This window comes from Magnolia sinica, chromosome 5 (assembly GCF_029962835.1).
Source record: "Magnolia sinica isolate HGM2019 chromosome 5, MsV1, whole genome shotgun sequence".
Lineage (NCBI taxonomy): Eukaryota > Viridiplantae > Streptophyta > Magnoliopsida > Magnoliales > Magnoliaceae > Magnolia > Magnolia sinica.
Window position 1 is genome coordinate 90837497 of NC_080577.1, and position 22772 is coordinate 90860268.

Genomic DNA, 22772 nt, shown 5'->3' on the forward strand with positions numbered 1-22772 from the left:
CGTAGTCATGCCTATCATTCTCTCTTTATATGTCGTCAATCGATGGGCATCATGGTTCTCATTGTCTATGTGGATGATATTGTTCTGTCCTGTAGTGATTCTACCAGAATGAAGGAGGTCAAAGAATTTTTGAAGACCAAGTTTGAGATCAAGGATCTTGGTCCTCTTCGTTACTTCCTCGGAATTGAAGTTGGTCGCTCATCATTCAAATTGGTCTTGTCACAATGAAAATATGCGCTCGATCTTCTCATGGAGACTGGCATGTTAGGGTGCAAGCCTGCTACCACTTCCATGAATACTTCGCAGAAGCTTCGACCAGATGATGGTGCTCTCCTTACTGATCTCGGGATGTATCGATGTCTTGTAGGCCGACTTATTTACCTGACTATTACTCGCCTAGATCCCGGTAGGCGCTGTTAGCCAATTCATGCAAACTCCTCGTACTTCCCATCTCACGAATATCTACCGCATACTTCGGTATCTAAAATTAGCCCCGGGTCTTGGCCTACGCTTTCAATTGCGTGGTCATCTTCATCTTTCTGACTACTCCGATGCTGATTGTGCAGGTAGTAATTTTGATCGCCGCTCTGCATCCGACTTCTGTACCTTCCTAGGTGGCAATCTTATAACATGGAAGAACAAAAAGCAACCGGTTGTTGCCCAGTCCTCGGTTGAAGCAGAATAACGTGTTATGGCTCATGCGACGTGTGAACTCGTGTGGCTTCGCAACCTTCTTGAAGAACTTGGCTATCCTCCTTCGGATCTTGTTCCTCTTCACTGTGACAACCAAGCGGCCATCCATATTGCTCGTAACCCAGTTTTCCACAAACAAACCAAGCATATTGAGGTCGACTGCCACTTTATTCGGGAGAAAGTAGCTTCTAAGGAAATCGTAACTCCCTTTGTTCGATCCGGGGATCAACTTGTTGATGTTTTTACAAAGTCCTTGAGTCGAGATGCTATTTATCGTGTTCGTGACAAGTTGGGCATGATCAACATCTATGCTCCAACTTGAGGGGGAGTATAGAGAATGTGTATGTTTTTAACGTAAGTGCATGTGCATGTGCACACTTCCCTCTTCTCCTACGGTGTACTATATGCTCTATTATAATAAAATATTGTGTGTTAGGGCAAGCAAGCCTAACACATCTTTCCCAAACTCTCCTCCTTCTCTCTCAATCTTCTCCTCTTTTCTTCACATTATTATCATCAAATCATTCTCTACATTGAGCCCCCCGGCTGGATGAGCATACCGCAGGCAGGCCAAGAGGTCAACAAATTAGACTAGCAGATCTTTGAAACGGATTTGAAGAATGCCCTCCTAAATGGTGATTTACATGAGAGGTTTATACAGTACTTCCTCTTGGCCAACACCGCTCTTAACATTTTGTCCCTTGTGTTGTGCTTTTATATGGTCTCAAACAAGTCTTGAGAGGTTGGTTTTTGAGTAGTTTAGTACCGTATTACCACTTCTGATTTTAGTCGCACTGAGCACGATTCGGCCTTATCCATTCCCTCTTCCTCTATAGGTAAAGTGATTTTTACAGTTGTATGTGGATGATAAGATCATCAACCAAGGATAATTATAGAATTCATGACGTTAGAAGCAGCTTCACCGGCAGTTTGAGATGAAAGTTCTTGGGATTCTTCATCACTTTGCCTTGAGGTTGCTTAATCACTTGTTTAACTTAAGAATGTTTAGGATCTTATTTACCATGAACATCTAACAGAAAAACTGTTGATGCACCTATTGAGCTTATTGTGAAGCTATGACCGGCTAATGGCGAACCTTTATCTGATTCCACTTTGTACCCCCAATTGTTTGGTAGTCTTGAGTATCTTACTATATCCAAACCGGACATTACTTATAACATACATATCATTAGTCAGTTTGGCTTATAATCAGTTAATTATCAGATATTTGAGAGCATCTCTAAATCAGGTATTGCTACTATCTTCCTCTTCTCGATTGCAAATTCGAGCTTATGTAGATGTTGGCTGGGTTGCTACTATTAGATTTTGCATTTTCCTAGGACATTAAATTATTTCATAGAAATGGAAGAAGCAAGCTGCAATTGTACACAATCAGCAAATGAAGCGGAATAGAGCCGTGGCTAACACTACATAGAGATAGTTTGGCTCCATTAACTTCTAGCAGATATGGGCTTAAACATCTTGTCCCTGACTGCATTCTATTGCGATAAGGGTGCAATTCAAATTGATAATACTAAGCCATGTTGTATCTTATGAAAGGACCAAGGACATTGAGATTGTCATTATGTTGGTCAGTAATATCAGGCCAGGACATTATCTTCACCCTTCCATCTTCTTTGATAATCAGATAGCTGACTTCTCCATGAAGTCTTGCACTTTGACACAAGTTAAATATCTTTTGAGCAACTCTCACGCATTCTGTACAGGCATCTTAACTTTGAGGGGGTTGTGAGAGTAAATAAGGGTAGTTGTTGTATGGGGTTTTTTATAGGTAGTCTCAATTAGTTGTCCACCACCCTACTTTTTTTTTTTAATCATTGTATATGTAACCTTGTTATTAAGCTTTTCAGAAAAGGGGGCCTCTTTCTGCTGTTTCACATGGTCGATGTGAACTGGATGCTCTTCATTGTGTGCTTATCCAAATTTGTAAAGATTTGAACTCTTCCTAGCTATGATATATGGGCAATATCATAAGGTATGAATGTATTACCAGTGTGCCAATGGTCACAACCCAAGGTGTGTGTCCATGATCTCTACCTCAATACTATGGGGATTGCATGGTTCAATCATTAGAGGCATGATGAAACATCAGTTCATGTTGAGGCAAAATGAACACGAGAAAACAGAAGTTGAGGTGGTCAACTGCATCATGATAAAGGTGGGACATATTGTATTCATCAACAGAACGAAGGATAGATTAATGATTGGTGGCATAAATAATCCTGTTTCCTTTTGCAATTTATAAGGTCTCAATTAAGTTGAATCATATGGTACAGCGCGTTTTCAGTTTAGACTCAGGTAGGGCAGCCAATACGGCATTTGTCATGAGAAAAAGAGTAACTTGGGCAAGTATGGGAAGGGTCAACAATGAGGTGATCAAGGCAATGATGACATATACTGTTCTTTATATGGACGAGAATCCATCTTCCAAATGAGTTCCCTAGAATTCCCTTCTTCTTTTTCTTTTTTTTTCTTTTTTTCTGTACGAAGGATGGATCTCTCGAGAGGAATTTATTTGGCGTAGGGAAAATATTTTCAACAAAGATGGTTAAGAATATCTTGGCTTCTAGTTATTAGGAAGTAAGCACAACATCTAGCTTTTCTACAAATTTTAAAGGGAGAGGTTGATGAAAAGATAGGCAATAAAAAAGGGTCCCAACTCATGGCTTAGTGGTAGTCAGTGTTCGAAATATCACTATCGTGTTACGTATCACACCCTTGGGTTACGGATACGTATCAGTTATTGCATGGGATATCTCAGTCGCATCACATAATATATCGCTATTGTAGGAAACATGGGGAAACATTGGGAAATTGGTCGAAAATTTCAATGAAACTTCAGTGGTTGTCAAAAAAGACATCAATACACACTTATAAATCAAAACATTACAAAAACAAGTGCACATAATAGGTTTTCTTTGTATGGGGTCCTAATCTGTGCATTGTCTAAATGAATCAATGCAATTATATTCAAAGTCTATTCATATATTAATAAATGTAAGAAGATGTGTGGAAACACAAGCAATACACTCAAAAGCAAAAGAAGAATCACTAGATCAGGTTACATATATGTTTGATTTTATATTTGGACACAAAAATTGCAACTAATTTGCGAGAAATTGGAAAATTTTGATTTAAAATTTTTTTTTTTTTCAATTTTCCACAACTTGGCCCATCTCCTCCAAATCTCAAAATTGAATATTTTTAACAATATGACACTGATTTAACATGATTCACAGAAAAAAAAAAAAAAGGATCGAAAATTGAAAATGTCATCGAATCGAATATGTGGGATATATCCCACTACTTGTGCGTTTTGTATCGCACAGGTGGGATAAAAGACATTGTGAGATATTCTGGCTGATATCATCGATACTTAAAACACCAGACTCACAAGAGTTTCAACATTAAGGTGATAGGTTCGAGTGCCCATTGTGGTGTGTGTGCATTAAAAAAAGGCCACAAGATATTGAGATTGGCAAGAAGGGGATTAGGATGGTGGAGGTGAGGAGATTTCTCTTTCTTTTCTTCTTCCTCTTCTCCTCTCTTTCTAATTTCGTAGGTGAGGAAGGGTTTACATCATGCTGCTAGAAACTTTATATGCCTACAAAGTCACCTTTTTAGGCAAATTTCTACATTGGAGAAGTTTCTGTTTTGGAAATTTGAAGCTCATGCAAGAGACACTATGGGTTGAATAGGGTGATGATTGGCAATGTATAGGTGTCTTTACTCTTTGAGAGTTGTAGCTCTCGATCTCATCTTCTCTGGCAACAAGTTATTCATCATCATCATCATCTAAGCCTTATCCCAACTAATTGGAGTCCTCTACAAGAACTATTTTCTGCCATTCCACTCTATCAAGGGCCACAACTTCAGTTAGACCATAGGTCATCAAGTCTTTTCTTACTACCTCCACCCATGTCCTTTGGCGCCTTCCCCTTGTCCTTTTAGAGCCTTCAATTGGTACCAATTCACTCATAATCGACACAATTCCTAGTCTCCACTGCACATGACCAAGCCATCTAAGTCTACTTTCCCCCATCTTATTACCTATTAGTGCTACTCCTAAATTCCCTTGAATGCATTCGTTTCTAATTCTATCCCTCGTCTTGCCACTCATCCATCTCAACATCCTCATTTCAGCTGCACATCCCATGAACATGTTGTTCCTCAACTGCCCAACATTCTGTCTCATAAAGCATGACTGGTCTTATAGCCAGCCTATAAAATTTCCCTTTTGGTTTGAGTAGTGGACAATGATCACATATAACTCCAAAGGCATATCTCTACTTCTTCCACCTGGCTTGAATTCTATGAGCAACATCCTCCTCAATCTCTCCACTCTCATGAAATTATCAACCGAGATATAGAAAGTGATCATTTTTGGGAAATTTCTTGGTCAGCAATCTCAACTAATTCCTCTTTCCAACTTCTATGGTTACTACAATTGCACTCCATATACTATTTTCATTTGATTAATTTTAAATCCTTTAAATTCGAAAGCTCTACTCCAAAAATCTAGCTTTGTGTTTATGTAGTCCCCAGTCTTGTCAATCAACGATGTCATCTGTAAATAACACACGCCATGGGATCTCTTCCTACAAATGCCTAGTTAACTCGTCCATAACCAATGCGAAAATGTACGGATTCAATGCAGACCTCTGGTGCAAGCCTATAGTAATTGGGAACTCACTTGTCTCTCCACTAGTGGTACTCACATTTGTTACCACTCTCTCAAACAAATCCTTAATCCTATCAATATATCCACTTGAAACTCCTTTCTTTCCCAACACCCACCATATTAACTCTCTAGGGACCCTATAGTAAGCTTTCTGTAAGTTAATAAAGATCATGTGAAGATCCTTCCTTCTCTCCCTACATTTATCCATCAATTGTCTAAGTAGGAAAATGGCTTCAATGATACACCTCCCTGGCATGAAACCAAATTGATTTTCTAATAAGTTCGTCTCATGCCTTAATCTTTAGTCAATCACTCTTTACCAAAGTTCTATACTATGGCTCTTAAGTTTAATACCACAATAGTTAGTGCAATTTTGTGTGTACCCTTTAGACTTATAAATAGGTACCACATTACTTTTCCTCCATTCATCTGGCATTTTCTTCAATCTTACAATCTTGTTGAACAACTTAGTCCACCACAATAAACCATCATCTCCCATACGCTTCCAAACCTTATCGGTATACAACTGATCCAAGGGCCTTTTCTATTTTCAACTTTCTCAAAGCTTCTTTCACTTCAGATATCCTTATCCTATGAAAGTATCTATGGACTCTAATGTTGGGTGCATGGGTTCTTCTATTCCTATGCTCTTAGAGTGATTGTCATTTAACTAGTTCTCCAAATAGCTTCTCTATCTTCCATTGATCTTGTTATCCTTCACTAGTACCCTCTGTTCATCGCTCTTAATATATCTGAATGATCTAGGTCCCTACTCTTCACTCTCTGCGAGTTTAAAGACATATTTCTCACCTTATCATCCTCAATCTTTTGTAAAGATCATCATAAGCCTTGAGTTTAGCCTCACTATTTTCTTAGCAATCTTTTTGGCATTTCTATATTCTTTAAGATTTTTTATTGTTTCTAGCCCCTTGATGGGCTTTGAAACATAAACATTTCTCGTTAAAAGCTTTTTATACATCATCATTCCACCACCAAGTTGCCTTATATGATTGGCTTCTCCCTCTAAGATACTCCTAAAACATCTTTTGATACTTTCCTAATGCACCCAACCATCTCATTCCACATAACATTTACTCCTTCCTCAGCATTCCGCTTTCATTCTTCCATCAATTTATTTATAAATAATATTGTTTTCTCTCATTTTAAATTCCACCACCTAGTTTTTGGACACCTATTATTTTTATTTCCTTTCTCGCATCTCTTAAGGTAAACATCCATAACCATTAACCTATGTTGTGCAGTCAAACTCTATCCAGGTATCACCTTGCAGTCGTTAACTATTGATCGTTCTATCTTCTTATGTAGAAAGAAATCTATCTGACTTGTATATATGATCCACTTTTGAAAGTTATTAAATTCATATCTTTTCTTAATGTATTTGTCAGCGCTAGATCGAATGCCTGGCATAGCAAAATCAAGGATAGCTTCCCCCATCTCATTTCCTATCCTAAAACTATATCCTCCATGTACCCTCTCATATCCTTTGCTTTCTTTTCCTACATGACCATTTAAATCTTCTCCTACAAATATCCTCTTTCCGTTCTAAATTTCTTGCATAGTTCATCCATATCTTCTCAAAATTATCTCTTGATTCTATCATCTAATCCTACATGCACTACTAAATTGATCATCTCCTCTCCTAACACGTTTTATTAATAAAATCCTATTACTTACTCACTTAACACCTACAACTTTATCCGTTAAATCTTTGTCTACAGCTACCCCTATCCCATTTCTATTATTATCCTTTCCTATATACCAAAGCTTATATCCATCAAATTCTCTCATTTACCACCCCTTTCCACTTGGTCTCCTAAATGCAAGTCATGTTAACTCTCCTTGTCTCATCATATGTAACTAACTCCATATGCTTACCTATCAATGTACCTATATTCCATTTGGCAAGACAAATCCCGTTCCCTTAGACTAGCTTCTTTACCCGCATGCGTCAAAAATAGCGCAAGAACCCTTGCCTACTTCTCATGGCAACTGGGTGTTGTGGCGCATTGCTTCCAAGGGACGCCCTAGCCAGCCCTTGGCCATTTTTCATTCCCAGTTTTTCAAAGATAGAAAATGCTCATATTCCTCCTGTGAGAGTGAAACACTGATTGGATCACCACTAGAATTAGATGAAACAAGAGTAATGAGTCTACCATCAGAAGAAGCATCCTCCACCATAAAAGCCTAATTAGACCTTGGGGGTTTTTCATGAAGATCCCAATAAAAATCCACAGTATGATTTGCCATGCCACAATGAATATACGTACGGTCTCCTCGACCACCACAACCAACTCTGCTACCATGAAGAGAATCACACCCAATACGTCCACCATGGCTTCCACGTGAACTAGAACAACTGGATGAAAACGCTAATGCAGTTTTATCAAATGCATTAACCTAAATGTTGTTGAATTCACTTGCTAGGGAGACCCGCTAAAGCCTTGCATAAACCTCTGCTACTGAAGGAATAGAGGCTCCTCCTAGAATCTGATCTTTTACTAATTGGTACTCTTTTGGCAGTCTAGAAAAAAGTTTTATGACTTTCAAATCTTCCAATAATTTTTTCATGAGTGGCATCTGAGGTAATGGGATGATGATATACGGATAACTCTTCCCACATTCCGGACAATTTTGTGAAGTACTCATCACGAGGCTTTTCCCCCTTTTGGAAAGAAAAGATCTCCTCATATAATTAATATGCACGAGAAACATTTTGTTTTGAGTATATCTTCCTCACAATTCCCTGACATTTCTTGCAGTGTTTAAGAACACCATATTAGAGCTCACTTCAAACTTCATACTATTCCACAACCACGATCAAATTTGTGTGTCCTCCCACATCCGTTGTTAGTATTTAGGGCCAGATTCCTCCTGTTTAAGATCCATGAGGAATTGATCTTTCTCGCGAGCTAAGAGGAATGCCTTAATAGACTTGGCCCATAAAAGATAATTCTTCCCATTCAACTTTATAGAGGTTATTGACGCATTGAAGGAGGGCCCCTACACTACAATACATGAAGAACTACCAACCACACTTTCGGGCTCCATTGGCATTCCACAATTAAGGCCAGAGAAGAATGATGATCTTAGAGGAAGATCTGCAAACAACTACACATCCAAAATCACATAACACGGAAATTTCTGATCCATGCTAACACAGAAAGACGTTCTCACATTGCACACAGTTTAAGGGTAAGAATCTTCAATAAATAACTGCATCTACACAACGTAACCAACATAAATGAACAACTTTAAACATTACCCTGAAAACAAATCAGCAAGCCTTCATTATCCGGCAAGGCATCTACACTCCTTACTGTGAGTGTTTCCTTCTACTCAAAGAAGGATGTAGAAAACAACACGTTTTCTGCACAAAAAGAATAGCAATATGCTTTCCCTTAAGAATCGATTAGTTCCATATGTTTCTAGAAGATCCCTAAAGCTAGAGTTGGCGACTTAGGGTGGAATGGAGAGGATCATGGGGCCCGAAAAACTTCAAATCAGGTTCTGATACCATGTAATTTGTGTAGAGATGAAAAAAAAAAAAAAGGAGAGAGAAAAGAAGAGAAGAAATATGAGAAAAGAAAGGGCATGGGTTGGGATTGCACGTCCCTACCCTTCTATCATTTATATTTAAATACCATAAAAGCAAAAATGTCAAAATTGCCCCTACTACATTAAATACAATGACTAGTATGTCCAATGACTAAAAAGACCAAAAAAAGTAAGCAGGCCATAGGGCCATAACCAAATCGAAGTGGGCCACAGGCCCACAACCATAACCTTTAACAATTTCCATACCCTTTTAATGGTTGCCTCAGTCATATGCAACCATTGGCAAATCTGCGAATCTAAAACTTTGGCTTGGAAACTTCCTAGAGAGTGTAGGAAGTCCTCCCATCATGGTAATGAGTAACAAAGCCAATATTCCATCACCATTGTCATCTTAGCCTCTCCCAACACTTTGGTGTTGACTTTAAAATGGTAGATTGGCAAAGTCTTAAAATCTACCTGTTGGGCGCGAAATCAACCTCAAATTGAATCAAACAAGCAATAGAGATCGAAAAATCCAAGCAAACACAAAGAACACACGAGATTTTACATGGAAAACCCTTACGGGAAAAAATCACGACACAAAGCGACGATCAACCAACGTTTTAAATAGCGGTAGCATGGTGCGTAGCGCTCAACCCTCTATAGCGTGTAGCGTGAATACGTAGCATGTAGCGTAAGCTACACAATTATTTTATTTTTTAATTTAAAAATAGGACAAATATAATAAATAGTGAAAAAAAAAGAGGAAAAAATATAAAAATGCCTAAAAGATGATTCATTTTCTTAATTATAAGCATGTTCAAAAAAATTATTAGTTATCATTTATCAAAAGCCAATCCACATATATCAGCCAAATCAAATAATTATCACATCAACAACTTTCTAAGCAAACCACTTTAATTAATAATGTCTAATTGAAACCACATGTCACAATTATGAAAAGAAATAAAAATCCCATTGGTTAAAAGTATCTAGTACAATACAAGTGTCACATTCCTCAACATTAGAAACAAAGAAAACATGAAAAAATAATAAAAAACTAAAATAGTAAAAAAAAAAATATTGTAGCTTACGCTACCGACTCTACGCGCTACATAGCTGTAGCGTACGCTACAGGGGATTTACGCTATTTGGGACGCTATGTAGCGCTACGGCCATGCTACGCTATGTAACGTATGCTACCGCTACGCTACGAGCACTATTTGAAACACTGCAATCAACCCACTGTAATTAGAAGAAGGTTACAAGAGATTGAACAACTTACAGTAGAAACCCTAGCTTTTCCTTCAAAACCCTTGTTTCTCCTCTCTAGCTCTCTTAGTCAACCCTAATCGCAATTAGGAGGGTATTTATTCACTCCCGTCTAAGATTAGAAACAAAACCTGAACTTACGCATTTCGTCAGTTGGACTGACAGGAACCGACTCACAAACCCTCGATCGAACTGAAAACGTATGAAAGTGGACAGTGTGCAATATGAGAATCCACCCCTACTTTGGTCGAAGACACAGGTCGAACCAAGATAGGGGTTCTCTGTACTAGATTAAAGGCACTCGATCAACAATCTCTATTATGGCTTTAATCCTCTAGCTCCACTGCTCCAAGCTGCTACCATCATCTCTAATCATCTTCAAAGTAATGCCATCATTACTTCTTGTGCACACTTTGTCATCATTTCTTCTTTGCCAAGCCTCGAGAAGTCGAGCAAAACTTGAACTTCTCTGCCGGAACAAACTTCGTAAGCATATCCGCCAGATTCTCGCTAGTGTGAATCTTCTCAAGAGTGACATCACCCTGTCCTTCCTCTAGCATCTGCCAAATAAAGTGATGACGAACATTAATGTATTTAGTCTGGGAGTGATATACCGAGTTCTTTGCCAAATTGATTATGCTCTCATTGTCACAATGCACATGCACGACTTCCTGCTGAAGCCCCAACTCATTCATCATCCCTTTCAACCAAACAACTTCCTTGAATGCTTCCGTCATTGCCACATATTCAGCTTCAGTTGTGGAAAGTGCAACCACGGACTGAAGCTTCGACATCCAACTAATAGCTCCACTCGCTAACACAAATGAGTAACCAGAAGTCGACTTTTTATTATTTACTTTCCTTGCATAATCTGCATCCATATACCTTACAAGTTTCTCCTCAGAATTTATGAAAGCCAAAACGAAGTCCGTCATACCTCGTATGTAACGAAGTAACCATTTCATTGCTTTCCAATGTTGCTTGCCGGGGTTTGACATATATCTGCTCATAACACCAACCGCATGTGAAATATTCAATCAAGTATAGACTATGGCATATATAAGATTATCAACCGCGCTCGAGTAGGGCACACATGACATATACTGCTTTTCTTCATCTGACATAGGACATTACTCCAAAGAAAGCCGAAAGTAAGCAGCGTGGGAAATGCTAACCGATTTTACCTTTTTCTAGTCCAAACTTGACTAAGACCTTCTCAAGATATTCATCCTGAGACAACCATAGTATGCTACTTTCCTTGTCTCTGTGTATATTGATGTCGATAATCTTCTTCGTAGCCCGCAGATCTTTCATCTCAAATGTCTTGGATAACTGAGTCTTCATTATGTTGATTTTAGACATGTTATGGCTGGCGATAAGCATATCATCAACATACAACACCAGAATAATGAATTCACTGTTACTCAATGCTCTGAAATAGACATAATGATCGAAATCGCTTCTGATAAACTGTTGACTCAACATGAAAAAATCAAATTTCTTATACCACTACCTAGGCAACTGTTTCAAGCCATATCGATGCTCTGAAATAGACATAATGATCAAAATCGCTTCTGATAAACCGTTGACTCAACATGAAATAATCAAATTTCTTGTACTACTGCGTAGGCAACTGTTTCAGGCCGTAGATCTGCTCTTTTAGTTCCCCATGTAGAAACACAATCTTCACATCTAACTGTTCCAGTTCCATATTATATTAGGCAACCAAAGCCAATACAAATTTGATTGATACTTGCTTTACCACTAACGCAAATATCTTACCAAAGTCGACACCCTCCTTCTGAGCATAACCTTTCCTTAACAATCTAGCCTTGCACCGATCCACTTTCTCCTGATAAATCTACTTGCAACCGATCGCTTTCTGCCTAATGGGCAGCTCTATTAGCTCCCACGTTTTATTTTTATACAGAGAGTTAATCTCATCATGCATCACTGTCATCCACTTCTCTGCATCTCCGTCTTCTAGAGCTTCTTGAAAAGTAGATGAATCCCCTCATCTATAATGAGAGCAAATGCAGCATTTGAGTCATCCTTATATCTCAACAGTATTGCGACCTCATTGTGAAATTCTCCTGATAGGTGGTTGCTCCACCTCTTCCTGTACCTCTACCCGTGGTTCAGGTTCTTCAAATGTTTCACCCTTGTCTGTTTTAACATCAATAACTGATTTTTCCGTTTCCATGTTTTAATCCTTCCGAAACAAGGAACCTCCATGTTTAAGCTTGATGTCTCAGGTAAATATGATTTTCCATGAAACCCGATCATATAATCTCATAACATTTCACCCCATCACCATAGCCGACAAAAGTACACTTCTTAACCCTTTGGTCTAGCTTATTACTCTTAATTGACGGTACATGAGAGTAAACATCGCAACCAAATATCCGCAACCCCAAATAATCAACTACCTGACCACTCCATACTTCTTTTGGAATTTTGCAATCAATAGTTGTAGAGGGAGATTGATTTACTAAATAGCAAATTGTAGAGATGACTTTGGCCAATAGCTCATTACCCAACCCAGAATTATCTAACATACTCCGGGCCTTTCCAAAAGAGTCTGATTCATACGTTCGGCTCCACCATTCTGCTCTCATGTATGCCTCACTGTGTTGTGACTCACTATCCCCTCATTCTTACAGTATTGGTTAAATTCCCTATAAGTAAATTCTCCGCCGTTATCTATCATCAAAATTTTTACTTTCCACCCTGTTTGTTTTTTCAACCATCACTTTCCATATCTTGAAAGTGACAAACACATCGGATTTATGTTTCAAAAAATATACCCAAACCTTCCTAGAGAAGTCTTCAATGAATGACGATCCTCCTCCAGAAATAACAGGCGATGACCCGTACACATCCAAATGCACATAATCTAACCGACCTTTCCTAACATGTTTCCCTGTTTTAAAGCTTAACCTTGATTGTTTCCCATATATACAATGCTCACATATATCTAAATCAAAACTTTTAAAATTAGGAATTAAACGACGATCGAGAAGTACCTTCGTACCTCGCTCCCTCATGTGGCCTAGGCGTGGATGCCACAGATGTGTCGACGTGGACTCTGCTACAAACACTGCAACTCCATTTGATATAGTATTCTCAATCAACTTGTAAAGATTTCCGCTCCTCCATGCTTTCATAACTGTGAGTGCCCCCTTTGAAACCTTTAGGACGCTTTCATAATCGGCGAACTTGCACCCGAGTGCATCTAGATCTCCCGGAGAGTCAAATTCATCTTCAAATCCGGAATGTGTCTCACATCGGTTAGAGTACGCTCCATCCCATCACACATCCTTATGTGAACCGAACCAATTCCGACCATCTTACAAGCATGATCATTAACCATAAGAACCACGCCACCATCATACTCACTATATGTGGTGAACCAACTCCGATGAGGACACATGGTACGATACCCCCATATCCAAAATCCACTTATGATAGAAGTGACCGATCTTGGACACTAACAACACATCACAACCACCTGATCCTTCACCAGATTTCGCTAAATTGGCTTCCTTTAGCGAATTGTCTGATTTCTCATCCTTCTAGGTTTTGGGATATTGACAATCCTTTATATGTCCCAACCTCTGACAATTCCAACACTTCAACTTGCCTTTGCCTTTCGACTTGGATCTATATCGCAACTTCCACTTCTCTCGCTCAGACGGTCTTCCCCAAACAAAGAATGCATTCATAGTACCTACGCCTCTGCTATTCCTTCTCAAATGCTTCAACTGAAGGGATGAGATAATGGTATAGACCTCCAAGGTATCCCTACCATAACATATAGTATCAATAGGATACTCGTAGGACTCCGGGAGAGATGTCAATTAAATTAGGGTTTTGTCTTCTTCATTGATTTTCACATCCATGCTTGTTAACTTACAAATCAACTTGTTGAAGACGTTAATGTGCTCAGAGAGATCCGACCATTTCACCATCTTCAGAGTATAAAATTGTCTCTTCAGACATGGACAATTGGTGAACGAGTTCATCATATCGATGCTCTCTAACTTCCAACATAGGCCTAAGGTAGTCGTCCCATCGATGACATCATAAAGGATTTCATCGACCAAGCACAATTGGATTGTGCTAATCGCCCTTTGATCAAGTTCATCCCAATCCTCTTCCTTCATAGATTCCGGATGATGTGCTTTCCTAAGGAGTGCATACTGCAACCTTTACTGAACTAGGAGGGCTTTCATCTTCAACCTCCACAATTCAAAATCAATTTTACCTATTAACTTTTGTCACGAATTTCACATTCGATCCCCCTCGATGCCATGCTTCTAGATTCAAACTAATACCCCAACCTTAAGCTTTTATACCACTTATTGGGCGTGGAAGCAACCTCAGATCGAATTAAAAAAACAAAAGAGAACAAAAAATCTAATCTAAGCAAACACAAAGAACACATGAGATTTTACATGGAAAACCCTTTGCGGGAAAAAAAATGACGGCACAAAGCGATGATCAATCCATTGTAATTAGAAGAAGGTTACAAGAGATGGAAAAACTTCCAGGAGAAATCCTAGCTTCCCCTTCAAAACCCTCATTTCTCCCCTCTCACTCTTTAGGTCTAAACCCTAATTGCAATTAGGAGGGTATTTATACACTCCCGTACAAGATTAGAAACAAAACCCACACTAACGCATTCTGTCGATTGGATGGATGGGACCTTTGGTCGGTCCGAAAAGAACCGACTCACAAACCCTTGGTCGAATTGAAAATATGCAAAAGTGGATAGCGTGCAATATGAGAATCCACCCCAATTCAGTCGAACCGAATGGGACACCGGTCGAACCGAGACAGGGCTTCTCTGCACTAGATTAAAGGCACTTGATCAACACTACCCACTAGGCATCAATCTTCCTCCTTTGCCTAGGATCTTTGAACCAATAATGCTAAGATTAACATTGACAACCGTCACATCACAACATGGTCCAACCCGGTACTAACCCCCCAGCCCAACTATTATATGACATGAAAGTGAGTAAGCAAAGTGGGGTCATGAAGAGGCACTTGACAAGCAAATCACTAAGGACAAAGCACCCACAAACATGAAAGGCCAGGCTTAAGTAGTTGACTGTTCAAAATAGCAAGAAACTCAACGACAACAACACGATTGGCATGACAAGTGACAGCGTAGGCCCCACATTGCACATTAACACAACTTTTGCATACTACCTCCATACGGTAATTTGTGAACAATGAATGCCTAGAGCATGCAGTGCCGGTCAATCCCACTGAGCACCTCGAAATTCTAAAATTATGCTCACTACGCACGTGCACAAATATAATTAAGGATGGCTTTTAGACCATTTTTCAAAAGGGATGTTTTTTAAGTACACTAAAAAGATTTTTATATCTCGTAAAGCTTTCGTAAAATCTCCAGTAAATATCATGTTTGGAGTATAAGGAAATTTTCTAAATACATATTCAATATCTTGACTATCTAAAGGACTTTTGAGTCTATGTTACTGGGACTATGGTTATGAGATGGGCGTCAGGTGTGGGCACGTATGGATACAGTTGAGCCATATCCAATATGTACCCCATAGCAGATGTTGTATCAATCCTACATGAGTACTCCATGGATCCTTGTATCATAACTCTTATGTTATTCTGTCAAGTTAATTAAGTTTTTCAAGATATAGTGGCTGGCACAACAAGATGCTCTTCATTGGGATCTTTTCAGCTCCATTCAGCTTCAATTATCTACTTATCTCAGACTGTCATGAGAAACAGCGAATGATGATAGCAAACCAATCGAAGTTTTCGGTTGGATCAAACGAAAACTTCCACTAAAGATAGTTTCCTTTTTCCATACAAAACTAGGAATTAGAAAAATAAAAAATAAAAAAAAGGATGCCAATACTAATTTGAAAAAAGTTTCCCTTGAATTTTAGGCAAACAAAGGTCAACAACGCTTTAAATCTGGAAAAAAAAAAAGGATATGGAAAAGATTGTAAAGTTTAGTTTACATACCAAGGGCTTGTCTCTTGTGGTATGAGGACATATAAGAAGCAAATTGTGGGTTCGTTGGCAATGCTACATTGTCCAATGACTCCAAATCGCTTTCAGAATAATTTACAGGTATCGTATACGGTGCATCAGCTTCCAAGTTCCCAGCACTGTTTGTGGCTCTTAATTGAGATGGATCGGTGGAACTGCACGTTACCAAAGCATGCCATCGACATGCAACCGATGCGATGCCTTGAGCTCTATGGGAAACTTTTGCGGCAGCATGCAAACAAAGAATTATGCCAACAACCTCTACAATTGAGGAAACCTGCCAATATAAAAGCAATTAAACATTGAGGCATGAACATTTAGATGGGCCATTCTCTATCCATGCACACCAGGATTTACAGGTTTGCTGGTGTGGAGGACTCTGTACACATGGAACCCAGTTGTCAATCTAGACCATTGAACTGATGGACCCCACCATGGATGGAAGAAATGTTGAAGATACTAAAGGTTTGAAAAATTACCTAAAAACAGATGATTAAAGGGACAATACAGCAATGATCGACATTCAATGAAAATTAGTAAGAAGGTTGAAGTGTTGGGATATTTCAATCTGCATTTTCCGAGCATTCCTCTGCAGTGGGGCCAATCAGATCAACGGTCCCACAAATACAGAATCCAACATCTCAGCAAACTTCATGTTTGATGATAAGGGGGATGGGCAGGACACTGTATTTTGGACCACCTATGAAAGAGAAGCAAGTAGCAGCATTGTACTTACCGCAAAATCCCCGCCGTTGATGAAAGTGATGATTCCTCGATATCCTGTAGTGTGGAAGAGTGTCACAAACTGACTAGCTGTTACAACCAAGAATGCCACGAGAAGATATATGCGGAACCTATGGCTAATTTTAGATAGATGATGTCTTAGAAGCATGTGCTCCTCCAACAGTTTTGGGGCATCCGAATCTCTTTCGAGAAGCTTCCCGTAATCCTCAAAGTGGATACATTGCAAATTGCAAACCAAATAGAACAAACTGCAGGCTGATAGAAAGATCGTGGTCAAATAAGTCCATGACACAACCAAAGCTAAAAAAATTCCAACAGTCTGCCACCATGACTCCTGGTGGACATATACGAGGCGAATGATCTCACGGGCTGTTTTCAAAAGAAAACATGGCAATATCCACCAAACAAGGACATGGAAGAAATCCTGCAAAAGTACAATACCATGAAGAAATTCTCAGTTTGAATGCAAAGCTTTGACTATCATCATCATCTAAGCCTTATCCCAACTAATTGGAGTTGGCTCCACGAATCTTGTTCTGTCATTCCAGATTCCCATGCAGTATGCTATGTGTGTGTGTCTATCTTTATGCGCATGTGTGTGTATGCATGCGTGCGTGTGCGCGCGCACATGTGTGTGAGGCACTCTCAAGTACAACCAGTTTAGATTTTGTTAATGTGAATTAATGCTAATAAATACTTGGTAGAAAGGAGTTATTTCATGACTTGAAAAATAAACATGCATACTTGCATATATTATTATCTTTATGACACCCTTTTCTTTTTATTTTTTTTCCGTTCCCTTTATTTATTACTAGCAATAACATTAATTAATCACCAGTAACCGAAGCAATTGTGTACAGTCCAACGGATTGGACTTGAGAGTTCCTTTCTGTGTGTGTGTGTAAGATAAAGTTATGGTCCACCCAGTGGATAACTTCCAACCTGTTAAGAGCACGCAACATCAAACCCATCCAATAGGATGGCCCCACCATGAGGATCACCTAGTGCAAAAATTAGCCCCATCTATTCATCAGGTGGGCCACACCGTATAAATCAATATCTAGCCATCTTTAAATAAAAAATACAAGTGTCGTCCACTCAATGAGTTGATCTAGCTGCTTTTTTGCACAACAAGATCCTCATGATGATGCCAACCTATTGGATGGATTCGGTGTCACATGCATATGAAATGTCGGAAGTTATTCGCTGGGTGGAATGTAACTTGTGGTCCAACTGGTTGCACTAGAGACCTCTTTTTTAAATGTGACTAATTTCCTAATAAATAAATAAATAAAGACAAAACAACTAAGACAAGTACAAAGCGGAGCCCGAAACAATTGACCCTCTCATCACTTCCTCTTTATCTCACAAGCAATGTTTTCAATATTGGTATCGATGGGTGTATTGCACCCTTGGGATACAGAAACATATCGGTTATCACATGGGAAATATCAGATGTGTCGCGTAATATTTCGCTGTTTTGGGGGAAGATTGGTCAAAATTTTCAACGAAACTTCAAGGAATGTTTAAAAAAAGACATTATTACACACTTAGAAATAAAAAGATCACAAGAAATAAGTGCTCATTAGTCATAATAAGTTTCCTTTGTATAGGGGTCCTAAACTATGCATCGTTTGACAGAGTGATGCAACTATATTTAAAATCAACTAATATAATTTATAAATCATAGAAGATATGTACACAACCAATTGATTATTTTTAAAAATTGCACATGTTGCGTATAAGTAATTGAAATTAAATTGTCCATATTATGTCTCATAACCCAAAAGTAAGGTTTATTTCATCATCTGATGATGAGATCGGCGGACATTTCTTGGACAGTTACGATTAAAAAAAAATTTCAACAGTCCTGTTTCAATAAACAACTGTCCATGAATCAAAGGTTGAGATCGTTTAAAAAATCGGATTTTGGGACCGTGACTTAGCAACAGTGGGTTCAACAAGTTCATTGGTTTTAAATTTGAGTTAATATGTGACATGTGTATAATTTCTGAGCACATGAGTATCAAGTGTTGTACATTGCCAATTTATCATACACTACTCTTTTATAAGGATTATGGATTCCGGTACATTTTTTAAAAAGGTTTTCAACCAGCGAGCAAAGGGGCTGACAGCTAAGGTGGGCCCACCATGATGTTTATGTGAAATCCACTCCAACTGTTAGGTGCATCACCCCATAAACAAGAATAGATGCAGTAATATAATAAATGGCAGGATTTGCAAGACATAATTATAACAACTGCTTCAAAAGCAGTTATCTCCAAAGGGATTGTTGGGAAGGTTGAATCATGGAAAAGAATTTGAATTCCCCTGATTTGATAATTTTCTCTATTTGAGAAACCAAAAAGAGGAGGAAATTGTTTCATTTTCCTAAAAAAATGTTAAATGTATTTCTACTGTTGCGAGATATGGCTCTCACTATTTGACCATTACCTTTTAACATTTTCATGTAAAAATAAATAAATAAATAAAACACTCCCAACCAAACAACGGAAGAATTATAAGATTCCACAGTTTTCCATACCATTGGGGTTTTCCTTGTCCACCTTTTGTATTCTCCCTATCCTAAGAAGAATCCAAACATCTCCATGTAAAACATTCACACAGCCTTTCACCTGTTCCCTTAGGGGTCGTTTGGATGGTGGTAATTCTCATTTGGATGGTTGTAAATCATTTACAAATTGCGTTTGGATGGCCTAAAATCCTTATAATTCATTTACTCGTTGTAAATAATTTACCACCTTTTTCCCCTTTTCATTTGCTAGCAAATGATTTACTAGCAAGAGGCCTACAATGCCTTTTTTTAAAAGGCTGGGAGATACATACCTCCTTCTCTCCGTTGTATCTGAAAACTCCAACAGCTCTCTCTCTCTCTCTCTCTTTCTCTCTCTCTCTCTCTCACACACACACACACACACACACACAATTGTTCTTGAAAAATTGAGGTGAGTCGCACAACTCACACTCTTAGGTTCTGATTTAAATTGCACGATCTAAGGCTCTATTTCGAATATTTGATCCATGTCATAGGTCAAGCCCCTCAAGGTGACGTTTGGATGGCCTAAAATCCTTATAATTCATTTAGTCGTTGTAAATAATTTACCACCTTTTTCCCCTTTTCATTTGCTAGCAAATGATTTACTAGCAAGAGGCCTCCAATGCCTTTTTTTAAAAGGCTGGGAGTTACATACCTCCTTCTCTCCGTTGTATCTGAAAACTCCAACGGCTCTCTCTCTCTCTCTCTCTCTCTCTCTCTCTCTCTCTCTCTCTCTCTCTCTCTCTCCAACTCGGTGCCAACTCGACTCGACTTGGTTCTTTTGATCGGTTCGGACTCGGTCCGGATCAGTCCAGGGCATACCAGACTCGAATCAGGCCATGCATGCTGGACTCAGTACTGAATCGGGTCGAGTTCGGGTCAGGCATATTTCAAAACCGGATCAAGTCGGGCCAGCCCTAACTCGATACGACTCGACTCGATGCCCAACTCTACTCACAATCTCCCTCCCTCCCTCTGCTAACAGTAGCAGTTCTTGCTATACGGCCTTATGAAAGAGCATAAGAATTCATGGGCCCACTTCTATGGCTCACCTACTATTTGGTTTTATCTGAGAATCAACCCTAAGCTTTAGTGAGATGGGCTTAACCCGATGATCCACTTTTAAATCCACTCTTATATGCCATTTGAATGGTTTTTTATGAATTACTTCTCTAAACTATCTTAGGTGTGAATAAGCAATTACATGATATAAACCATTTGAAGGCTATCCAAACACTGTAATAAATCATTTACAACTTAAAGCCAATATTTACCAGTAAATCATTTACAACTTGAACCATTTACCAGCTTCCAAATGACCCCTTGTTTAACATTTGGTGTATAGCCTTAAATAAGAAAACCGTCTCTTAAATCAATATGGAATTTTAAATGACCTATTATTAACCAGGTTTAAATTCAATTAACTCGAAATTGTACTGTTCTCTAATCCAATCTCACTTCAATAATATGAAAACAATCAGCTACTTGGACATGCCCACCTTGCCAACACACGCAAAGCAAACTTTTCAAAACAAACACAAGGAGGAAAAATATACAACTGAAACAAGCCGCGCTTTACTTCAGGCCAGCATTCTGTAGAGGTGGAGCCCAGCTTCCAGTGATCCTGACCGCCCATTTGGCAGGACCCACTGTGGATGGGCGGCTACGGACAGAAAATACCCCCATCAGACAATCCTAGCCATCCATTTTCAGACAGAGTCAGAAGCCAAAAAAAAAATAATTAAAGTCCATGGTGAACAGGAAAAGGCCCACCAATCAGATGGCTGAGATTTTTCTGTAGAAGAGATCTCCGATCCGCTAACCTATCCTCTGTGGCGTGCCCACCGGATAAACAATCCAGCTGACTTGAAACAGTACAAATGCTGGCTCAAATTAAAATGCATCTATTTCATGCAAGAAACATTCTATAAACCAAATCCGGTTCTAGTCGATCTTTAGCAAAATATATATAATAAAAAAAGAAGAAGGAGGATACCATGATTCTTTTTATCGAACACGTAAAATCCTTCCGAAATCCAAATTCCACAATTTAGAAAAAGAAAAAGGAACACCCAAAACTGGGAATTGGGTCCCACTCACCTCAATCTTTTCGACATACTCCTTGCGAAACCTGATCGTCTGCCCATGGAACCGATCGACGAAGAGGAATCTCCGTACACCATACTTTCGAAGATTGTGAGAGACGCCAAGCAGAGAAACGGCGGCCAAGGAGGCCTGCGAGGCGAGGATGAAGAGCTCGAAGTTGGTGATCTGGACCTTGCTGCAGTCGGAGCAGCTGCTGAGCTCGATGGTGAGGACAGGAATCACGACACCCAGAAGGAGGAAAGCGGCCCAAGAAAGGACGATGGTGAGGAAAGAACACTGGTGGAATCCGAATATGAATAGGAAGGCTTCCAAGCGGTGGATGACGCGGTCGAGGGTAGGGTTGTTGGATTCCTCTTCTTGGGTGTGGTTTGGATTGATGAGAGGTTCTTCTATTTGGATTTGAGGCTCTGCCATTGAAGAGAGAGAGAGAGAGAGAGAGTCGATGAGAGTGAAGACAAATTTGGTTTGAAGTGTTTTTAAAGGAGAGACAGAGAGAGAGACGTTGTATCGGTCGGATACCTCTGTCCGCCTCATTAAAACACCGAGCTTGTGGGACCATCGTGTTCTGCGTCTAGCATCTGATCCGTCCATCGTATGATACTTCTCATTTCTACCGTGCCTCCCAAAACTTAGACCCCAAAAAATCTTATATCGGCCACACAATTAGAATAATGAAAGATAACGGCTAGATCCTCTAAGTTTACGGAATATGGCTCGCCTGAGATTTAGATCAAGCAAGGAGTGTTTATTCATCCGGTGAGTCGCACCTGATGAACGGAACATAAACCCCATGGTGCGGTCTACACACAACCTATGGTTGGCGTCCCCTCTTCATTGTTCTCTGTAGTGTGGCCCACCTCAGTAGCGTATCATGCTATTTCTTTTTCTAATGGTCTAAAACTGAAGAGCAAGCCTGATGTACGGTGAGGATTTTACACATTACACAAAGGGGCACTCCAGTCCGAGTGTTGCACGCGCTGCGGACAGCAGTTGTTGCTGGAGATTCCGGTTGTATTTTAGGCTATGCTCTGGCGGAGCGTGGAATAACATACGAAGCCCCCTCTTACAAGTGGCTGGCGTCCAATTGCCTCAATCTGA

General features: G+C 39.4%; 1 protein-coding gene across 1 annotated transcript in view; it reads right to left on the reverse strand.

Moving 5' to 3' along the window:
• Positions 1-22127, reverse strand: part of LOC131246290 (uncharacterized) — a 31180-nt gene extending 9053 nt beyond the window's left edge. The window contains exons 1-3 of the mRNA XM_058246249.1: positions 21669-22127; positions 17004-17435; positions 16241-16544 (exon numbers count right to left, since the gene is read on the reverse strand). Of these exons, the coding sequence (XP_058102232.1) occupies positions 16241-16544; positions 17004-17435; positions 21669-22088 (1156 nt within the window). The 5' untranslated portion in view covers positions 22089-22127. The remainder of the gene's footprint in view (positions 1-16240; positions 16545-17003; positions 17436-21668) is intronic.
• Positions 22128-22772: the final 645 nt, after the last annotated feature.